Source organism: Saccostrea cucullata, unplaced genomic scaffold (genome assembly GCF_032062105.1).
Source record: "Saccostrea cucullata isolate Sc308-1 unplaced genomic scaffold, CSIRO_AGI_Scuc_v1 ctg3667, whole genome shotgun sequence".
NCBI lineage: Eukaryota > Metazoa > Mollusca > Bivalvia > Ostreida > Ostreidae > Saccostrea > Saccostrea cuccullata.
Window position 1 is genome coordinate 33,857 of NW_026932906.1, and position 20,268 is coordinate 54,124.

A 20,268-nucleotide genomic window follows, 5' to 3' on the forward strand; every position below is an offset into this window, starting at 1 on the left:
GAGATGGCTGAACGGATTTTCCTGAAATTTTCAGGGATGATAGAACATGAAAATACCCCGAGACGTTTTTTTCATTTTTTCAAAATTCACTTCCGGTTTGTCCGATTTCCGCTTTTTTCAAAAATATTTAATCCGAGTGAGATCTCAGAAACAGTAAGAGATTGAGACACCAAACTTACAGGGATGATAGATCTTGATAAGTAGGCAAATCCATTTGGGTTAAGATTGTCCGTCGTCACTTCCGGTTGTCACAGGAAGTGTTCATAAATATCGAAAATTTCAACTTTTCTTTTTTGAAACTTTTTTTGCATTACATTATAGCATCTTACTTGTAATGTTGAAATATGTCAGTCCCACCGGAAACAAAAACGGCAACTTCCGGTTATAAGAGAAAAATCTACATAATTTGAGTATTTTTCTTTCCCATAAATGTTTTTTATAGATAAAGTATTTGGAATGATTTTTGGATATGTTATTTAAACTGCAAATGTCTACGGTAACGTCAAATATTTTTCAAAAATTCACTTCCGGTCGCGTAATTTCCTGTCCTCAAAATGAGAAGTTATCACAACTAGATCTCGTAAACGGTAAAAGATTAAAACACAAAACTTATAGGACTAATAGGTCTTGATAAGTAGACAAATCCACTTGTAATAAGATTGTCTGCCGTTACTTCCGGTCGTCACAGGAAGTGATCAAAGAAATAAAAAAATTCAACTTTTCTTCAATGAAACTTTTTTTGCATCACATTATAGCATCTTATTTGTACTTTCGAAATATATCAGTCCCACAGGATACAAAAATGACAACTTCCGGTTATGAGAGAAAAACTACATATTTTGAGTATTTTTCTTTCCCAAAAATATTTTTATACATAAAATATTTGTAATGATTTTTAGATATGTTACACAGACTGTGAATGTCTACAGTAGCGTCGAATATTTTTATGAAATTCACTTCCGGTTGCTTGATTTCCTGTCCTCAAAATGAGAAGTTATTATAGCTAGATCTCGTAAACGGTAAAAGGTTAAGACACCAAACTTATAGGAGTAGTAGATCTTGATGAGAAAGTAAATCCATTTGGGTTAACATCGTCCGCCGTCACTTCCGGTTGTCACAGGAAGTGATCAAATAAATAAAAAATTTCAAAATTTCTTGATGGAATCTGTCTTAGTAATACATTATAGCATCTTATTTGTAGTTTTGAAATAATTATCAGTCCCGCTGGAAACAAAACGGCAACTTCCGGTTATTATAGAAAAAATGCATAAATTGAGTATCAAACTAAACCATAAAAATCTTTAATAAAAAGGGTATTTGAAATGATCTTAGGACATGTCATTCAGACTGAAATGTTAAGAGTAACTTTAAATATCTTTTTTTTTAAATTTATTTCCGGTCACGTGATTTTTGTCCTCAAAATGAGATGTTAACATTACGAAATATCTTAAATTGTAACAGATCAAGACACTAAACTTATATTTAAAAAAAAAACATGAAGATTTGGCAACAGATATAGCGTAAAATGCTTCTGCCGTCACTTCCAGTCGTCACAGGAAGTGATAAAAAGATTGAAAATGATTTTTTGTAAATGTTATTAAGACTATAATTGTCTAAAGTAATGTTGAGAATCTTGGTAAGTTACACCTCCGGCCGTTTGTTTTCCTGTATCATTTTAAATATTATATGCCCTTTTTAACATAGATAAAAATTCATTCATAAAGATAAATAGAGGAGAACCGAAGACCGTTTTTGTTGCTGTAGCAACAAGAGTTTCTAATATTCTTACTATTTTCGTATTGACCAAATTTTGGAAATGACCGTTGTCCGGTCCATTTCTCCAGAACAGCTTAAGATATGAACGTTAACTGTGTCAGATATCATAGATCATGACTTGAAGATTTGTCCATTAACATTTTTTCCGTCGTCAATACTTCCGGTCGTCACAGAAAAGGGAATTAAAACTCGATTTTGAACATTTCTTTGTCTTTCTTTCTTCTTTTTTCTGTGATATTCATGGTGAAAGTTAAAGCCTCTTTTTGATGATTTTACGTATAAACAGTTTCTTGATTTGATTAAGAAGGAATTAAATATCTTTGATTATATGAGAACTTTCGCAAACGTAGGTTCAACGTTTCCTTAAACACTAAAAAATATTCATTTCATTTTCTCATAAATAGACTTCGCGGGGGGAAAACCCATTGTGCAATACACAAGTGTGCAGGTAAAGTCTTTGACGCGATCGCGAAAGGACCTGTAGAAAAAAACTTCCCTGGTTCAATTGAGACGAGATTTTAGTAAATAAAGTGTGTATATTGAATATATACTGAAACGCAAAAGAAACGCAACACCCTACTTTAGCAGGAAATAATTATGTAAAGTAAAGAATTTTGTATCTTAAAATTATGGATATCTTCAATATAGTAAATATCGGTAATTTAACGGTTGAATGATTTTCATACCATAACCGGAAGTCAAGTTTGAGTCTGCTTAACAGAAATCAAAAATTACATGTTTAACAAAACATCTGGCAATATTATGAAGTTTTATGGGTTTGTACTGTTTATTTTAAGTAATGCAGCAATATTTCAAAAAATAAAATCTTCTTTCGTTTCCCGTAACGATGCTAAGGCTTCATGAAAATGCCTTAAGTACGCATTTCCATTGCTCTAGCTGGAAAATCACAAAGTTAAGGTGATGGAGGGTTGATGATGCAAAAATACGCTACATTACTCTTCAAGGGGGTCTTACGTATCGTATGCATAAATGAAAGTTCTTTGACCGGAAGTCCAAGGGTTACTACAATGTGCTAAGTTAGAGAAAATTCGACCTAATCATCTGAAAAACAGGCATTTAAATATGGCAAAGAATAATTCCTTCGCACATATCTCGATATTGATTAACCTATTGTATCGTAGAAATTAAGCTGCAATTGTTGTTTAGGACAGTATTGCACGTTGAAATTGAATGGCAGGGAGGGGGGTGTTTTAACAGTCATATGTTACTTAGTCAAGTTAAACGATAAACATTTAACACTTTTATCAAACCTCTGATGTTCTGAGAAGTGACTTAAGCCTTATTGAATTCTTTTTTTTTTAAATCATTAGATAAAAAATTCAAACATTTCTAGATTACTGATTGTTGCGTTTCTTTTGCGTGTCAGTATATTATATGTGTTCATCTTATCCCCCCCCCCCCTCCATTTCTTTTTTTGTGAACTGTAAAAGACCTATCCCCCACCTTTCTCACATATTGAAATGAATGCCAATTCGGCTTTAATTTGTACATTCTACATAAACTGACCTTGACATTTACATAACAAGACACTCTTCTTAAAGTAAAGAAAATGATAAGGCTTAATTCTTTCTAGAAAATAATGATAATTTACAAGTCTATATTCAAGACCCACCCCCCCTCCCGGAAGCGCACAGACAGGTAGACTTTGCAGATATAACATCTACAACATACAAGTTACGTCTTAAAAGTTTCATTCATAAAAATCAGTTCCCCTGATGTCATCTGATAACTTGCCATCATTCATTCTTCCTATGTTTTGTATGTAGAATTTATAATTATTTAATTTATTTTTTTTTATCTTGAGAAAATAAAGATTTTCAGCTGCATTTATTAGCATTTCGCGTTTTCTTGTATATATCTATTACTTGCAAATGAATAATGTCATTAAATAATACAGAAGAAATCAAACTTTATTTCCATCTTTTTTTATTCATTCATAAATCTTTGGATCCGCTCCAATAGCTGCGCGATGCCCTCACCGCTACAGTAAACAAAACATTCATAACGCCGAAAATGTCCATGATTCCGCTGAACTAAGAAAGTTTACACATGGTTTATCATCTCATAAAAAAACACCAGCCCTATCCAATGCAGGAATGCTCGAGATAAAGAGGAAAATTCAGGAATTATTTTGCGTCAGCCATTTTCTGACGTGAACCTTTGCGACAATTTGTAATTAAGGTCTTCCGTCTTCACGGAAGACCTTATAGTGATTCTACTGTTTCTTATTATTATTAAGGTCTTCCGTTTCAGACGGAAGACCTTATAGTGATTCTACTGTTTCTTTTTATTATTATTAAGGTCTTCCGTTTCAGACGGAAGACCTTATAGTGATTCTACTGTTTCTTTTTATTATTATTATTTTTTTCCCCTTTTCTTTTTTTGACGATTTCTCAGAGATGACTGGACGGATTCTCATGAAATTTTCAGAGATGATAGAGAGTCAAAATATCTTTCAAATACAGTTTTTCAAAATTTACTTCCGGTCGTCAGATATGTCCGATTTCCGCTTTTTAAAAAAAAAATTTGTCCCAGTCATATCTCAGAAACGGTAAGAGATGAAGACACCAAACTTATATGAGTAATAGATCATGATAAGTAGGCAAAACCATTTGGGTTAACACAGTTCGCCGTCGTCACTTCCGGTCGTCACAGGAAGTGATCAAAGAAATCAAAAATTTCATCTTTTCTTTTTTGAAACTTTTTTTGCAGAACAAAATAGTATTTTATTTGTAGTTTCGAAATATGTCAGTCCCACAGGAAACAAAAAACGACAACTTCCGGTTATAAGAGAAAAACTGGATATTTTCAGTATTTTTCTTTCCCATAAATATTTTTTATAGATAAAGTATTTGTAATGATTTTTGGATATGTTATTCAGAATGCAAATGACTACAGTATTGTCAAATATCTTTGTAGAATTCACTTCCGGTCGCGTGACTTCCTGTCCTCAAAATGAGAAGTTATCATAGCTAGATCTCGTAAACAGTAAAAGATTAAGACACCAAACTTATATGAGTAATAGATCTTGATTAGTAGGCAAAACCATTTGGGGTAAGATTGTCTGCCGTCACTTCCGGTCGTCGTAGGAAGTGATCAAAGAAATCGAAAAAATCAACTTTTCTTTTTTGAAACTTGTTTTGCATCACATTATAGCATCTTATTTGAAATTTCGAAATGTATCAGTCCCAACGGAAACAAAAATGACAACTTCCGGTTAAAAGAGAAAAACTACATAATTTGAGTATCTTTCTTTCCCTTAAAATTTTGTATAGTTAAAGTATTTGTAATGATTTTTAGATATGTTATTCAGACTGCAAATGTCTACAGTAAAGTCTAATATCTCAGTAAAATTCACTTCCGGTCGCGTGACTTCCTGTCCTCAAAATCAGAAGTTGTCATAGCTAGATCTCGTTAACGATAAGAGGTTAAGACACCAAATTAATAGCGATGGTAGACCTTGATGAGTAGACATATCCTTTGAGTTTCCGGTTGTCACAGGAAGTTATCAAATGAATCAAAATTTTAAACTTTTCTTTATGGAATCTTTCTTAGTATTACCTTATAGTATCTTACTTGTAGTTTCGAGATATGTAGTCCCACTGGAAACAAAAACGACGACTTCCAATTATGAGAGAAAAATTGCATAAATTGAGTATCGTACTATCCCATAAATATCTTTTATTAAAAAAAAAGCATTTGAAATGATTTTGGGACATTTTATTCAGACTGCAAATGTCTAGATTAACCTCAAATATCTTCTTTTAAAATTTACTTTCTTCAGGTCACCCCCCTCTCTCTCTCTCTCTCTCTCTCTCTCTCTCTCTCTCTCTCTCTCTCTCTATCTCTCTCTCTCTCTCTGATGACCTTGACCTTTGACCTTGATAAATGACCTTGTCCTTTGACCCCATTGACCCAAAGGTCACAATCAAGCTTAAGTATGTGGAGGTATTAACAACTCTCATTTTAACAAATGCTCATACCCCCCCCCCCCCTCCCGTCCCTTAAAAAAATTCAACAGCAACATAGAAAAAACTTCTACCTCTAAAAAGACACCACAGATGGACATAAGATTAAGGATTTGAGTAGAAGACACCTTAAAGAAAGTGTCCTAAGAGTTTTACGGTGAGTCTCTTGAGTATAATGAAATTCTACGGATTATCGGCAAAAACTGCATTTTTTTCTGTCTGAAATTTAAATTCTGATGGGCATAAAATGAATTAAAGCTTGTATTGGCTATTTCTTCATTTGTTGTTAATATCATTCGATTCTCCTGCTCTAATACTACATTTTAATACCAAGTATTCTAGCTTTCTTTGGTATGTGGAATTTATTTCAATTTTATCTAGATTTAATATTAATTGAATGAATCTTGATTTCATTTAAAATTTGATTTTTTTTCTAGAATAACACAATCTTATAAGAAATAGCGACTTTCAGCATAATAAAAAGCAATACACGTTTCTTCCCTGTGTTTTCCATCTAGAAATACATGTTTGAAATTTTATTTATGCAACTTACAATGAATTTAATCCACACGCATATTCCATACCTATTTCGGTCAGGAATGTTTAAATCCGAACCCGATTCTCTGTTTTCCTTTTCTATAATTACAGACTGCCTTGCATCTCTCGCTCATGTTTCTCACATGCTCTTAAATAATTTATCGCCATTCATTTCAAACATAAAACAACTCAAATCGGATTTTTTCAAACATCTTTTTAATACATGTATAATGCACATATGATGCAGGTACAGATGGGACATTTCACAACGTTTTCACTTACGCTTCCGTCTTGATGCGCAGATCAAATGCATGTTATTCATATTAAAAGGTATATCATAATTTTAATCAGACCCTACCCCTTACAACTTAACTTGAAAACAATCTAATTCAACTCATATGTACATAGAGGAGCGTGTTACAATGTTTTTAATGTGCTCTCTTTGCGTGATCAATGAATTCGTGCTTATCCCCGAGTCGACTACAAACAATCCAGGAAGTCTGTTTAGGGTAAAATTATACCAACTGCGAGCCCGATCTAAAATCCTAGTAGAAAAATGAGAATTTTGCTGGGTTTTTTTTCATTTTCTTGCTTTTTTCCTACTTTTTTCAGCCCAAATGATATTGAAATGCTTAAAAAGGTGGTAAGGCCGATTACTGTTCACTGAACAATTTAGTTTACTAGTTTTTTTTTTTATTTTTTGCATTTTGTCTATTATTTCTTTATTATACATCTGTCTTTTTTTAAATAGAAAAAAACATCCTGCATACAGATTAATAGAGGAGAACGGAAGACCTTCTTTGTTGCTGTAGCAACAAGAGTTTCTAGTTTTATTTACCATTCATCACATTAACAGAATATTTTTAACATTTTCTGTAGTTAATGTAAAATTGACAATAGATTGCCTGCAATTTATTTCTTTCGTTCTCTCCCTTCTCTTTACTACTTGTATGTGAGATTGAAACAGCGGACCCCCCCCCAAATCAATATACTTAAGCTAAATGTGAGAGAAATGGTGATGGGAAGCGTAAGAATTTCATAATCAATGATCACGTTACTGTAACTAATTAACTATTAAAATAGGACATTTACAAAGTCTCTGAAGTTGAACTCTTTCAAATTAGTTAATTAAATGTAAAGAATGGATGAACTTTCTATTAATTTATGGTCTAGCTTGTCCTTCATTCATTTTCTAAAACCCAAAGTAAGTCCAAACCCAGGAAGATGCTTTATTACCTGGGTATAGATACTGTAAACCAACTATTTTTCATGATTCGTTAGTTTTTAATCAATCCGCGACGTTTAATTTTCATGAATAAGGAAACATTTTCTACTAAAAACAAAGCAAAATAAATGCTTAGCGGCAATTAATATTCGCAACTTAAAGTAGGTGGCGAAACTCACGAATAAATGTTGGTTTACAGTACCTTTGTTAGTCTGCATCATTATGTACTCCTACAAGTAAGAGCCTCCCTACGCTCCTTATATACTTCAGATAATGTCAAAAGTATCTCGCCGTGAACCTCTAGCATGCTGGAGTACATCATTATGATACACACATCAGTAAAGAGATAAGTTTCAGCTGGAATATTAGGCTTAAAACTATTATGCTTGTAAAATAAAATAAACAATCAAAGTAAAATTCTTGGATTATACCAGGAATTGACTGGTTTTCAATTATAATCAATGATTGCAACACCACTAAAGAAAAATGTAATTGTGTGAAGGAAAGTAGTTAGCTTATTTGATAATTATTATTATTGATACTTTTTGTCATATTTTTGTTTTGAGTGCATGGTACTACACTGTATTGAGCTGCTATTTTGTAAAATTGATGTTTATAATTGTAGGCAGGATCCAGAAACAAAGGAAGCAGCAAAACCAGATGGAGAAGGTAACATAATTAACACATTAATTACATTTTAGTTAAGGTACCTGGCCCCTTTATATAAGGACTTACTTTTCTAACCTAAAATATGTAACTTATATAAAATAGCAATACATGTACTCTGAAATAAATTCAAAAGATTATAGAGTAGAGGGGCTGCATGAATTTTCCAAGTGAAAATATAAATGAAGATTGCATTGAGATCTATGTTTTGATATGGTTTGATATTTGAGGGGAATTGATTTTGGAACAAGTTAGCGAAGATTTGATTTAGAGCAATTACTTATGTTCCTATTTGTATTTATATGTCCAAGACATTTAGAGTGGTACTTGAATTAGCAGGAGCGGCTTTCTGCAAAAGGCGCTTAAAAAATACACAGCTAAATGTAATATGTCCATTTAACAAATATGTTCCTTATGTCAGATTTAGGGGTTTAGTTCAGCAGATTTTTTGTGTATTTTCTTGAGAAGTATTAATATTTCTGAAACTTCATAAATAAAGTTTTATTTTTGGAATGAAATATGGGTCTTTATAAAAATTCTTTGCTGAAGGCACTCATAAAAACACCTGTTTTCTTCAAAATTAAAAAGCTTTACAATTTTTTATAAAGCCTGTTTTTCAATACCTCAACTCTCAGAGAAAATTGTAGTAATTGAATGCACTTAGCATCTTCTTAACATTGGTGTTTGAAATGAGTAAAAGGGTCCTAATAAGTTATAGGGACAGGGCCATTTTATGCATATATTGAACCTAGCTCTTTTGAGTATTCCAAGAGAACTGACCCTCAGTGCAATTCCAAATAACTCCATAGTATTTCTCTATAGAAGTATAAAACATACAGTTTTTCTTGAGATGATAACATTGGTAAGTGTTAATTGGATTTCTTGTTAGGTGTGGAAGATACAATGTCTGTTGATGACGATGGAGTCGAATCAGAATGTTATTGGTGAGTATGATGTTTGATATTAACAATTCTTTGATTATTAGATGGAATAAAATTTAAATAGACTGGTTTTGATTGAGCATAGTTTTAAGTTAGAATTTTTTTTTTTTAAATAAAGTCAAGGATTGTTAAATGACACTAAATCTGGGTCATGGCAGTGGGGAATATTGTGTTTGAATTTTGAAGTGAGTCTTTTATTATTAGTGACACTCATGTTGTGGGGAAACACTGTGTTCCATTAATAAGAACATTGTTTTTTAAGTGAAAGTGTTATAATAATAGTGTGGCAATGCTGTGGAACATAAATGAAAATACTATATTATTGCTGATAGTAATGATATAGGGGGAATAAGTTGTTGCAGTAATGGGATTTTTGTATTTTTTTTTATTTTAAGGGATACTTATACTTTGGTCAATATTTTGTTACATTAATGGGAGAACTATAGAATTGAGAATTTTGAATTGTGATAGCTAGTAATTGTTCTATGTATAAAGAAGCATTATGTTATGAGGTTATGATTAATTATGTGGGAGAATTTAAAAAAACCTGCCACATTTCTTTGATTGTAAGTAATCCAAGTGGGTAGGAATGGTGATTCAGACTATTTAGGGTAATTAGTTGCCTCTCAGTTAGGACTTGATGTCATTCACGTTTTACATGAAAATTCTAGAAGTTAGAGGATTAAGAAAACCAATCAGTTCTGAATATCTCCTAAAAGCCGCTTATGTGTAATATGGAAAGCAAGTGGTTTTTGTCAATGTTTATCATTGGTTATGCATTGCATTCTTACGAAGAGAAGGAAGTTTGTGTGACAGTCACTTATCAATGACAAATCAAAACAAAGTATTGTTATTATTACATGTAGTGTACAACTTGACATTACAGGAAAGTGTTGTTTTCTTTCAGTGATAAAGGAAGAAATCTTGGGACTGTAGAGCTTCAGTGTGGATTCTGCTATCGGTGGTTCCATCAGGAGTGTATAACCTGCCAGTTAGGGTAATTATTATGTCCCTCCCCTCCCCCTCCTCCCCACAGATGTAAAACATTACTAAAAGCATGCTTGTATCCAAGCTGTATATCCCTATCAGTATTTGTAGCTAATCAAAAAAAGTATGTAGTTTCCATTAAAAATTTTTCGTGTGTTAATTGTTTCCTTTTGACATTAGTATATTTTGGCCATGACTGAAAGGTGTGAGGTATCCGATTCTTTAAAAAAAGGTTATCATGTGTGAGGTATTTAGGATTCACCATGTATGTCTGTTTGTCTGTTATATGGTGAGAAGTAAACAGGATTAGCATTGTCTGTCTGTGTGTCTGTCCTATAGTGGGAAGTGTACAGAGTTCATCATGTCTGTTTGCCCATCCTATGTGGAAAGTATTTAAGGTTTCATGTGTGTCTGTTAGTAAATTCTTTTGCAAGCAGTGTTCACCATGTTGTCTGAGAGAGAGAGAGAGAGAAGGGGGGGTCAATAGGTGAGTTTTAGATTTATTATTATACCCCCCCCCCCCCCGCAAACAAAGTTTGGTGGGGGTATATAGGAATCACCTTGTCCGTCCATCCGTCTGTCTAGCTGTCTACCTGTCCGTCTGTCCGTCTGTCTGTGCAAACATGTCTGGTACATATCTTTCTTATGGAGGGACATTAGAATCTACTACTCCACACAAAGATTGTCATGACCTCGACCCAAGGTCATTTGGGGAACTTCAAGGTCACTGGAAGAAAAATTTCATAATTTGTGTCCAGTCCATATCTTTCTTATGGATAAACTTGGTAGGTTCTCATTTCACACAAAGATTGCTCATGACCCAAGGTTGTGTCATGACCTTGACCCAAGGTCATTTTTGGAAGTTCAAGGTCACTGGAAGAAAAAATTCATAATTCGTGTCTGATCCACATCTTTTTTATGGATAAACTTGGTAGGTTCTCATTTCACACAAAGATTGCCCATGACCCAAGGGTGTGTCATGACCTTGACCCAAGGTCATTTGTGGAAGTTCAAGGTCACTGGAAGAAAAATTTCATAATTCGTGTCCGGTCCATATCTTTCTTATGGGTAAACTTGGTAGGTTGTCATTTCACACAAAGATTGCCCATGACCTAAGGGTGTGTCATGATCTTGACCCAAGGTCATTTGGGGAAGTTCAAGGTCACTGGAAGAAAAATTTCATAATTTGTGTCCGGTCCATATATTTCTTATGGATAATTTGGTAGGTTCTCATTTCACACAAAGATTGCCCATGACCCAAGGGTGTGTCATGTCCTTGACCCAAGGTCATTTGGGGAAGTTCAAGGTCACTGGAAGTAAAATTCATAATTTGTGTCCGGTCCATATCTTTCTTATGGATAAACTTGGTAGGTTCTCATTCAACATAAAGATTTCCCATGACCCAGGGGTTTTTCATGACCTTGACCAAAGGTCATTTGGGGAAGTTCGAGGTCACTGGAAGAAAAATTTCATAATTCGAGTCCGGTCCCTATCTTTCTTATGGATAAACTTGGTAGGTTCTCATTTCACACAAAGATTGCCCATGACCCAAGGGTGTGTCATGACCTTGACCCAAGGTCATTTTGGGAATTTCAAAGTCACTGGAAGAAAAATTTCATAATTCATGTGTAATACATATCTTTATTATGGAAAAACTTACTTCTGAAAAACCCAGCGGGGGGTATTTTGTCCCGTTTGGACAGTTCTAGTTTATAAGTCTAGTTTAGTAAGGTTCAAAATGAACATGATAGTGATGATAATAAAATTCATCTTTTATTTCAGAACAGCCATACCTTTTATGACAAATTACCAGTTCACCTGTAGAGGTTGCAGTCCTACTAGCTTAGAAAATTTCTCAAAGAAAGTATCAAGTAAGTTATATAATATGTAAATAGGAATATGTTTACTTCAAATTTTTCATCAAGCTTTACTTGCTTTTCAATTATAAAAGATTTGTAAGATAAGAAAACACTGTTGGTGTACATGTATGTATTATCAGATTTCAACATTTCATAGAAACAATATGAGGCTTGAGTATCACAAGTTACCTAACGATACAATACATATCACGATATGGTCACGCAATACAACATGTAATATAATACATGTGAACAATTAAATTACCTTATAGCTTTACATTTTCTTCCTTTCTAACCTTCACAGTTATAGACTAGATGCTGTCATGAGACAGTAATACCCGCACTAAGGTGTTTGCCTCTAAATACACGCTCCTACATATTGGGCGACTTTCCAAGGAAATAGTCAAAATAATTCTATAATTTACATGTATTAATCAAATTGATTATGAAATTCTCAGACCCTGTGACCTATAACTCAGAACGTCTTATATTTATTTTACACATGCTTAATTCATTATATACCAGTCTGAATTTTATTAATGATGTAAATTCATGCACGGATCTGTAAAGGGGGGGGAGGGGGGTCAGGACCCCCCCCCCCCCCCCTGAAATTTACAAGGTTAAAATTGTATACACTAAAACAAGGAAAAAGTTACAATGGACCCCCCTTGGAAAATGCAGACCCCCCCCCCCCCTGGTAAACACGAATATGTGTAAAATAGTTATGAAAAGTTAAACATTTGCGGCAATAGAAGTCACCACTACCCCCACCCACTTCCACGATATAGGTTTTTGACGTTAGGGTGAGATTTACTTTAGGTTTTTTTTTTAATTGTCAATTTTTGGGATAGGATTTTTTTTTGACTGAGGTGGATCCCCCCCCCCTGGAAAAAAATTCGGGATCCGCGTCTGAAATTAGATTTTGATATATGTTTTGCTCATAATAGGACCTTTTTAAATTTACTAACCCCCCCCCCCCCCCCCCATCGACACCACAATCACACAGCACATACTTTTTGGAATAGGCTAGATGGAAAGGGTTTGTTAAAATTTAATATCGTTTGTAATGAATTAATTTAAAATTTGTTCTTGAACTATACATGTGAACATGTAAATTTCTACATTACATCACGTTGCGTCACCCATTATGATATTTATAGATTAAACACCATTTGGCACACCTCGGCCGATTCCCACTTCATCTGATAAGGTGACGGAATCGACGAAAGTTCGCCAAAATGACACATGGTTGCAGTCTGGTGTGCATTGGATTAATTCATTTTGTGTTATAATTGGATTTATATTTCATGAAGTTTACGAGACACAGGGGGTCGGTAAGTAGAAGTCAACGATTAGGTTAAAGTTTAAAAAGGGTCAAAGATCATCCCATGCCACACTAGACGAATTTCATATTGTGAAGTTATCTCCCGTTGTCGATGTGACACTGCCAATACTGGTGCGGATCCAGAATTTTTTTTCGGGAGTAGGGAGGGGGGTTCACATCTCAGTCAAAAAATTCCAGCCCAGAATTTCGTGACAAGCAGGAGAAAAAAAAATGAAAACAAATAAACAAATAAAAAAACAATGATAGTGAGGTCAATGTTTTCTAAGTTTATAGGGAGAGGATGTCAAGAGTCATTTTTTACTTGCTACAGTATATAGTCTTGTTTAAATAACAAAGCAAATGCCAGATGGGGGGGAGGGGGGAGGGGGATTCCAATCTTCCTACACACTTCCTGTCCCTGAAATAACAATCTATTTTGTAATTCCAGTTTAATAGTATATTTTTTTCCATTTGACTTATTATTATACATATTTTGTTTCTTGTGTTTATAGTATGTCTGTCTATAAGTCTGCAAAAATTAAATCCTAGCTAGCTTGCCCATAAGTTTTAAGTGGGATGGGCTATACATATAGCTTCCACATTTTATAAGTTTATTTCTTGTGACAATTTAATAAGACCTTTTATTTGGGTAACATTAATTTTTACCTCTGATCGCTTGACATGGGATACACATTTTTACAAGAAAAATACCAAACTTTAAACTCTGCCTAATTTTTGATCAGTAGGTGCTAGGGCTTTCATACTTATCATGACATATTGTATTCATTTTGAACTGTCAACAGGTATAAATATGTTTGACCTTGACCCTAGAGTTTGAACCACTTAAAAAAAAATTAACCTTGGCAATTAACTTTTGAACAGGAATTACTAGAGATTTCTTTATTTAACATGTGCATTCCTTGTGACAAGACTTTCTTCTGATACTAACAATTTGAACCCTTGACCCTTGAGTTTGACATATATTTGAGAAACTTCAACCTTCGCCATAGGCTTCCATACTGGGACATCAGTGTTTCACAAACACATCTTATCTTCATTATTATTTGGTGGTGTCTCCATATGAGGGAAGATGTATTCACAACAAACAAACAAATTACTAAAGAAAATATAAAACATAAATATGTTGGTCATGCATATCTCTGCAGAAAAAAAACAGCTTTTCAAATACTCCAACCATATTGTAACCCTTTCAAAACACTCATTTGAGCTTTTTTTGTTTCCTTAGCATATAATGTCTGTCTTGACGTGTTGTCCATCTGTTTGTCTGAAATCTTTTTACATTTTTAACTTCTCTAAAACCACTGGGCCAATTTTACCCAATTCATATAGAAATATGTACATTTGTATGTCAGACTCAGTCCATCTGTCTCAAAAAAATTAATCTTGGTTATCACGGTCATATCTACTGAATGAGAAGAGACATTCATATTAAACTTATTATTAGTATATTTACCTGTGAGAATGGCATGGTTTTTTTTTACATGTGACCTAGAAGTTTGACCAACTTGCAAAAAAAATTAAGTTGTTATAAATTCATCATTTTGAAAAAGAAAAGTTAGGGCATTCATATCATAATGCATGTTTATTATTACCTGTGATAAGACCTTTCCAAATACTTTTACACTGTGACCTTGACCTTGAAGCAATCAAGCCTAACCTACTTTTCAAAAATGTTGCATTTGCTTATAACTTTTGATTGAGATGAGATATGACTCTCACATTTTGACATGTACATAAATTACTCATAAGAATTCAAGGTGTTTCCCAGCATGCAATGTTTTTTTTATGCGCCCGAATTTTTTCGGGGCGCATATTGTTTTTGTCCTGTCTGTTTGTCTGTTTTATCTGTTTGTCTGTTGTCAAGTTTAACCTTGGCCAAAACTTTTGAACCGTAAGAGATAGAGACTCCATATTTGGTATGCATACTCCTCTAACAAAGTTCTTTCAAATGACATCAAGGTCAATGACCTTGTGACCTTGACCTTGAGCATATTTTTATATGCTAAAAATAGGTTTTTCAAGTGTTGATCATAACTTTTGAACCATAAGAGATAGGGACTTCATATTTGGCATGCATACTTCACTAAAAAGGTTCTTTAAAACAACACCAAGGTCAATGACCATGTGACCTTGACTGTGACCTTTATGCTAAAAATGGCTTTTTTCCACTTTTTGTCGTAACCTTTGAACCATAGGAGATAGAGACTTCATATTTGGTATGCATACTGCACTGATAAAGTTCCTTCAAATGACATGAAGGTCAATGACCTTGTGACCTTGACTGTGACCTATATGCTAAAAATAGCTTTTTCCACTTTTTGCCATAACTTTTGAACCATAAGAGATAGGGACTTCATATTTAGTATGCATACTCCACTAATAAAGTTCTTTCAATAAACACCAAGGCCAATGACCATGTGATCTTTACTGTGACCTTTATACTGAAAATAGCTTTTTCTACTTTTTACCATAACTTTTGAACCATAGGAGATAACAACTTCATATTTAGTATGCATACCCCACTAACTAAGTTCTTACAAACAACACCAAGGTCAATGACCTTGTGACCTTGACTGTGACCTATATGCTAAAAATAGCTTTTTCGTACTTTGTTGACATGGGGCGCATAGTATTTCACAAACACATCTTGTTACCCCTTGACGTTGATGTTTTACATAATTTTCAAAATATTTAACCCTCCTAAAAGATTATTAGGCTTCTGAGTAACATTAAGGAAGACTTCAAGTAAGACAGGGCTTTTTGCACAAAAAACGTCATTTTCCGACCCACATTTGACCCCCCGGGGCAAAATCTAACTTCCAAAACCTTACTGCATATCTACCTGACACCACCAACCATCTCCCAAAAGATGATTAGACTGCTGAGTAAAATGTAAGAGGAGTTCAGGGAAAACAGGGCTCTTTGTATGAAAAACATAATTTTTCAACCCCCATTTGACCCCCCTGGGCAACATCAAAATTCCAAAACCTTACTGCACATCTACCTGACACCACCAACCATCTCCCAAAAGATGATTAGGCTGCTGAGTAAAATGTAAGAGGAGTTCAGGGAAAACAGGGCTCTTTGTATGAAAAACGTCATTTTTCGACCCCCATTTGATCCCCCAGGGCAAAATCAAAATTCCGAAACCTTACTGCACATCTACATGACACCCCCAACCATCTCCCAAAGGATGATTAAGCTACTGTGAAAAATGTAGGAGGAGTTCAGGGAAGAAGGGGCTTTTTGTATAAAAAACGTCATTTTTCGACCCCCATTTGATCCCCCGGGGCAAAATCAAAATTCCGAAACCTTACTGCACATCTACATGACACCACTAATCATCCCACAAAAGATGATTAGGCTGCTAAGTAAAATGTAAGAGGAGTTCAGGGAAGATGGGGCTTTTTGCATAAAAAACGTCATTTTTCGACCCCCATTTGATCCCCCGGGGCAAAATCAAAATTCCGAAACCTTACTGCACATCTACATGACACCCCCAACCATCTCCCAAAGGATGATTAAGCTACTGTGAAAAATGTAGGAGGAGTTCAGGGAAGAAGGGGCTTTTTGTATAAAAAACATCATTTTTTGACCCCCATTTGATCCCCCGGGGCAAAATCAAAATTCCGAAACCTTACTGCACATTTACATGACACCCCCAACCATCTCCCAAAGGATGATTAAGCTACTGTGAAAAATGTAGGAGGAGTTCAGGGAAGAAGGGGCTTTTTGTATAAAAAACGTCATTTTTCGACCCCTATTTAATCCCCCGGGGCAACATCAAAATTCCGAAACCTTACTGCACATCTACATGACACCACTAATCATCCCACAAAAGATGATTAGGCTGCTAAGTAAAATGTAAGAGGAGTTCAGGGAAGATGGGGCTGTTTGCATAAAAAAACGTCATTTTTTGACCCCCATTTGATCCCCTAGGGCAAAATCAAAATTCCGAAACCTTACTGCACATCTACATGACACCCCCAACCATCTCCCAAAGGATGATTAAGCTACTGTGAAAAATGTAGGAGGAGTTCAGGGAAGAAGAGGCTTTTTGTATAAAAAACGTCATTTTTCGACCCCCATTTGATCCCCCGGGGCAAAATCAAAATTCCGAAACCTTACTGCACATCTACATGACACCACCAACCATCTCCCAAAGGATGATTAAGCTACTGTGAAAAATGTAGGAGGAGTTCAGGGAAGAAAAGTGTGACAGACGGACGGACGGACGGACGGACATGAGTAACAACAATATACCCGAACTTTCTTTCGAAAGTGCGGGTATAAAAATATGAAAAGAATATGTTGAGACCCCTAACCAAAGTTATTTATTGGTAGACTTAAAGTCTTGGCATTGTATTTTTTTAGTTGCTACCTTATTTTCAATCACTTTGTAACATTAAAACTTCCAGTTTGTTTGTAGAATTTTCAAATAAGATTGAAAATTAACTTGTACTGTATCACAATACATATGTGGTGATAGGATATGCGTACCGTGAGCCCTTGGGATCAGTACAATAGATGTATCACTGTATTGTTACGTTATACCTTTAAAATACTGTAGATCACTTAATTTTCGCGACACCTTATTTTCGCGAGTGAGTCATTGACTCTTTATAAGCGAGACATAATTTTCATGAATTGTTAATATCTCTCTATATAATCTTAAGGAATACTATTATATGCGAGAATGAAGTTTTCGCGTAATTACGTGAAAATAAAGTTCTCGCGAATAAAAAGTGATTTACAGTATGTCATAGTTCATTTTGTTTTACAGGTTTTTCCCAGATCTGTTTTACTGCCATTGCTAATCTTGTTCGTGAATCCCAATTCAGCGGGGAAAACAGACTCATGTTCTCCAGAGACAGGGTAAAAGCAGTTAAACTCCAGATACAGTCAAACCTAATTATTCCAAACTCCATATACTTTTAATAGTACTTTATACAATCAAATCTAACTATTCCAAACTCCAGATACTCTAAATACAGTCAAACCTATCTATTCCAAACTCCATATACTCTAAATACAGTCAAACCTAATTATTCCAAACTCCATATACTTTTAATAGTACTTTATACAATCAAATCTAACTATTCCAAACTCCAGATACTCTATATACAGTCAAACCTATCTATTCCAAACTCCATATACTCTAAATACAGTCAAACCTAATTATTCCAAACTCCATATACTGTTAATAGTACTTTATACAATCTAATCTAGTTATTCCAAATCCAACATCTGTAAATTCCAAACTCAAGTAACTGTAAATACTGTCATACCTAGTTATTCCAAATTCAAGTAACTGTAAATACTGTCATACCTAGCTATTCCAAACTCCATATAAATAAATACAGTCGAACTTAGTTACTGTTAACTTCATATACTGTAAATACAATCAAACTTAATTATTTCAAACTCCATATATTGTAAATACAGTGACACTTAACTATTCCAAAATCCAGATTCTGTAAATCCATTGAAACTTAGCTATCTTAAACTCCAAAATCTGTAAAAACAGTCAAACTGAGCTATCTCAAACAGGATAAAGTGCATTAAACTGTCTAATTTAGATATCTCAAACCCCGATGCTACACAGATAATTGAAATTGCATGTCATTTTGAATTTTATTCCTAAGCAAATTAGATTTAGATTATAATTCAATGTGTTACATCAATTTCTGTATTCTTTACTGTATTAGTTTTATTAATTTCATTTCAGGAGATAATTCCTTTTATTGACAAACAATGGGAAAATCTGACCACTCAGAGCAGGCGTACTAAACAAACATGGCACTCCACGGTCGCCAAAACTCTGGTAAGCTTCTAGTAATACTACCAACAGACATATGGTAATATTTTAAAACTGGGTAAAAAGTAAAAATAAAAAGTCTGATTGTGTTGTATTGTTCTATTGTGATATATTTTCCAGTCTAAGGAGACAGAGCTGTACACCTATAAAGAAGAAGTGTTGGGAGATCCCCATTTTGGCCTGACGGAGCCAGTAAGTGATTTTGTTTCCATCTTTTTACTTTTAGCTCACCTGAGCTGAAGGCTGAAAAGAGCTTTTTTGATCCAATTTTGTCCATTGTCTTTAATTGGCATCATTGTCAATGTTGTTTACTAAATTCAAGAAAATTCAAGGAAGATTCAATATTGATGAATCCTCAGTGAATTGGGATATTAGGGCTAAATTCTTGGTCTCTTAGACCAGAAAGGGATTGTAATTTTGTATGGGTTTATTTTATGACTTTTTTAGAGTAGCAGGATGACAATAAATCAAACTGAGTTGCAAATACTCCTTATCATGATGATCTAAGTTTAATGGAATCATGGATACTTGAGATAGAAATTGGGGGTCACATTAAAAAAAAATACAGATATATAGGGGATTGACATTTAGAGTCTTCTTGCCCTGAGCTGCAAGCATATTTATTCCCATTTACTTTTAAATATACCAAAAAAAACTGTACCGATTCTTCATTATACCCCCCGCAAACGAAGTTTGGGGGGGGGGGGTATTATTAGTTACATAGTCTTTTAGTGACAGGGTATGGGATGATACCTGGTTAGTGAATTTCATACCTGGCGAGGTGGAGCCGAGTCAGGTATGAAATTTACTAACCAGGTATCATCCCATACCCTGTCACTAAAAGACTATGTAACGAATTTACCCCACCGATGAAACATTTACGTTTTATCTATACTTTATAAATGGTTTTCTCTGCTAAATGCTTCATCACGCTTATACTGTGCCTATTATGATGTCACGTTTGTGTTTGTGACGTAATACATGGACCGGGTATAAATTTACAACTGACCGGGTATAGATTTACAACTGACCGGGTATAAGTAATCCACCGCCTTCACGTGACAGACTTCAACTAATCGTAAGCCAGGATTTCACGGAAAAATCGACAGAGGTGGGGTAAATAGG

The 20,268-nt window shown here is 34.4% G+C and overlaps 1 protein-coding gene across 1 annotated transcript in view; it reads left to right on the top strand.

Annotated features, from left to right (window-relative positions):
* Positions 1–19,335, top strand: part of LOC134236428 (set1/Ash2 histone methyltransferase complex subunit ASH2-like) — a gene marked incomplete at its 3' end in the record, with an annotated part of 28,165 nt that extends 8,830 nt beyond the window's left edge. Inside the window, exons 2-8 of the mRNA XM_062718595.1 lie at positions 8,153–8,196; positions 9,083–9,137; positions 10,042–10,131; positions 11,904–11,992; positions 18,109–18,200; positions 19,054–19,149; positions 19,264–19,335. Coding sequence (XP_062574579.1) covers positions 8,153–8,196; positions 9,083–9,137; positions 10,042–10,131; positions 11,904–11,992; positions 18,109–18,200; positions 19,054–19,149; positions 19,264–19,335 — 538 coding nt within the window. The remainder of the gene's footprint in view (positions 1–8,152; positions 8,197–9,082; positions 9,138–10,041; positions 10,132–11,903; positions 11,993–18,108; positions 18,201–19,053; positions 19,150–19,263) is intronic.
* Positions 19,336–20,268: the final 933 nt, after the last annotated feature.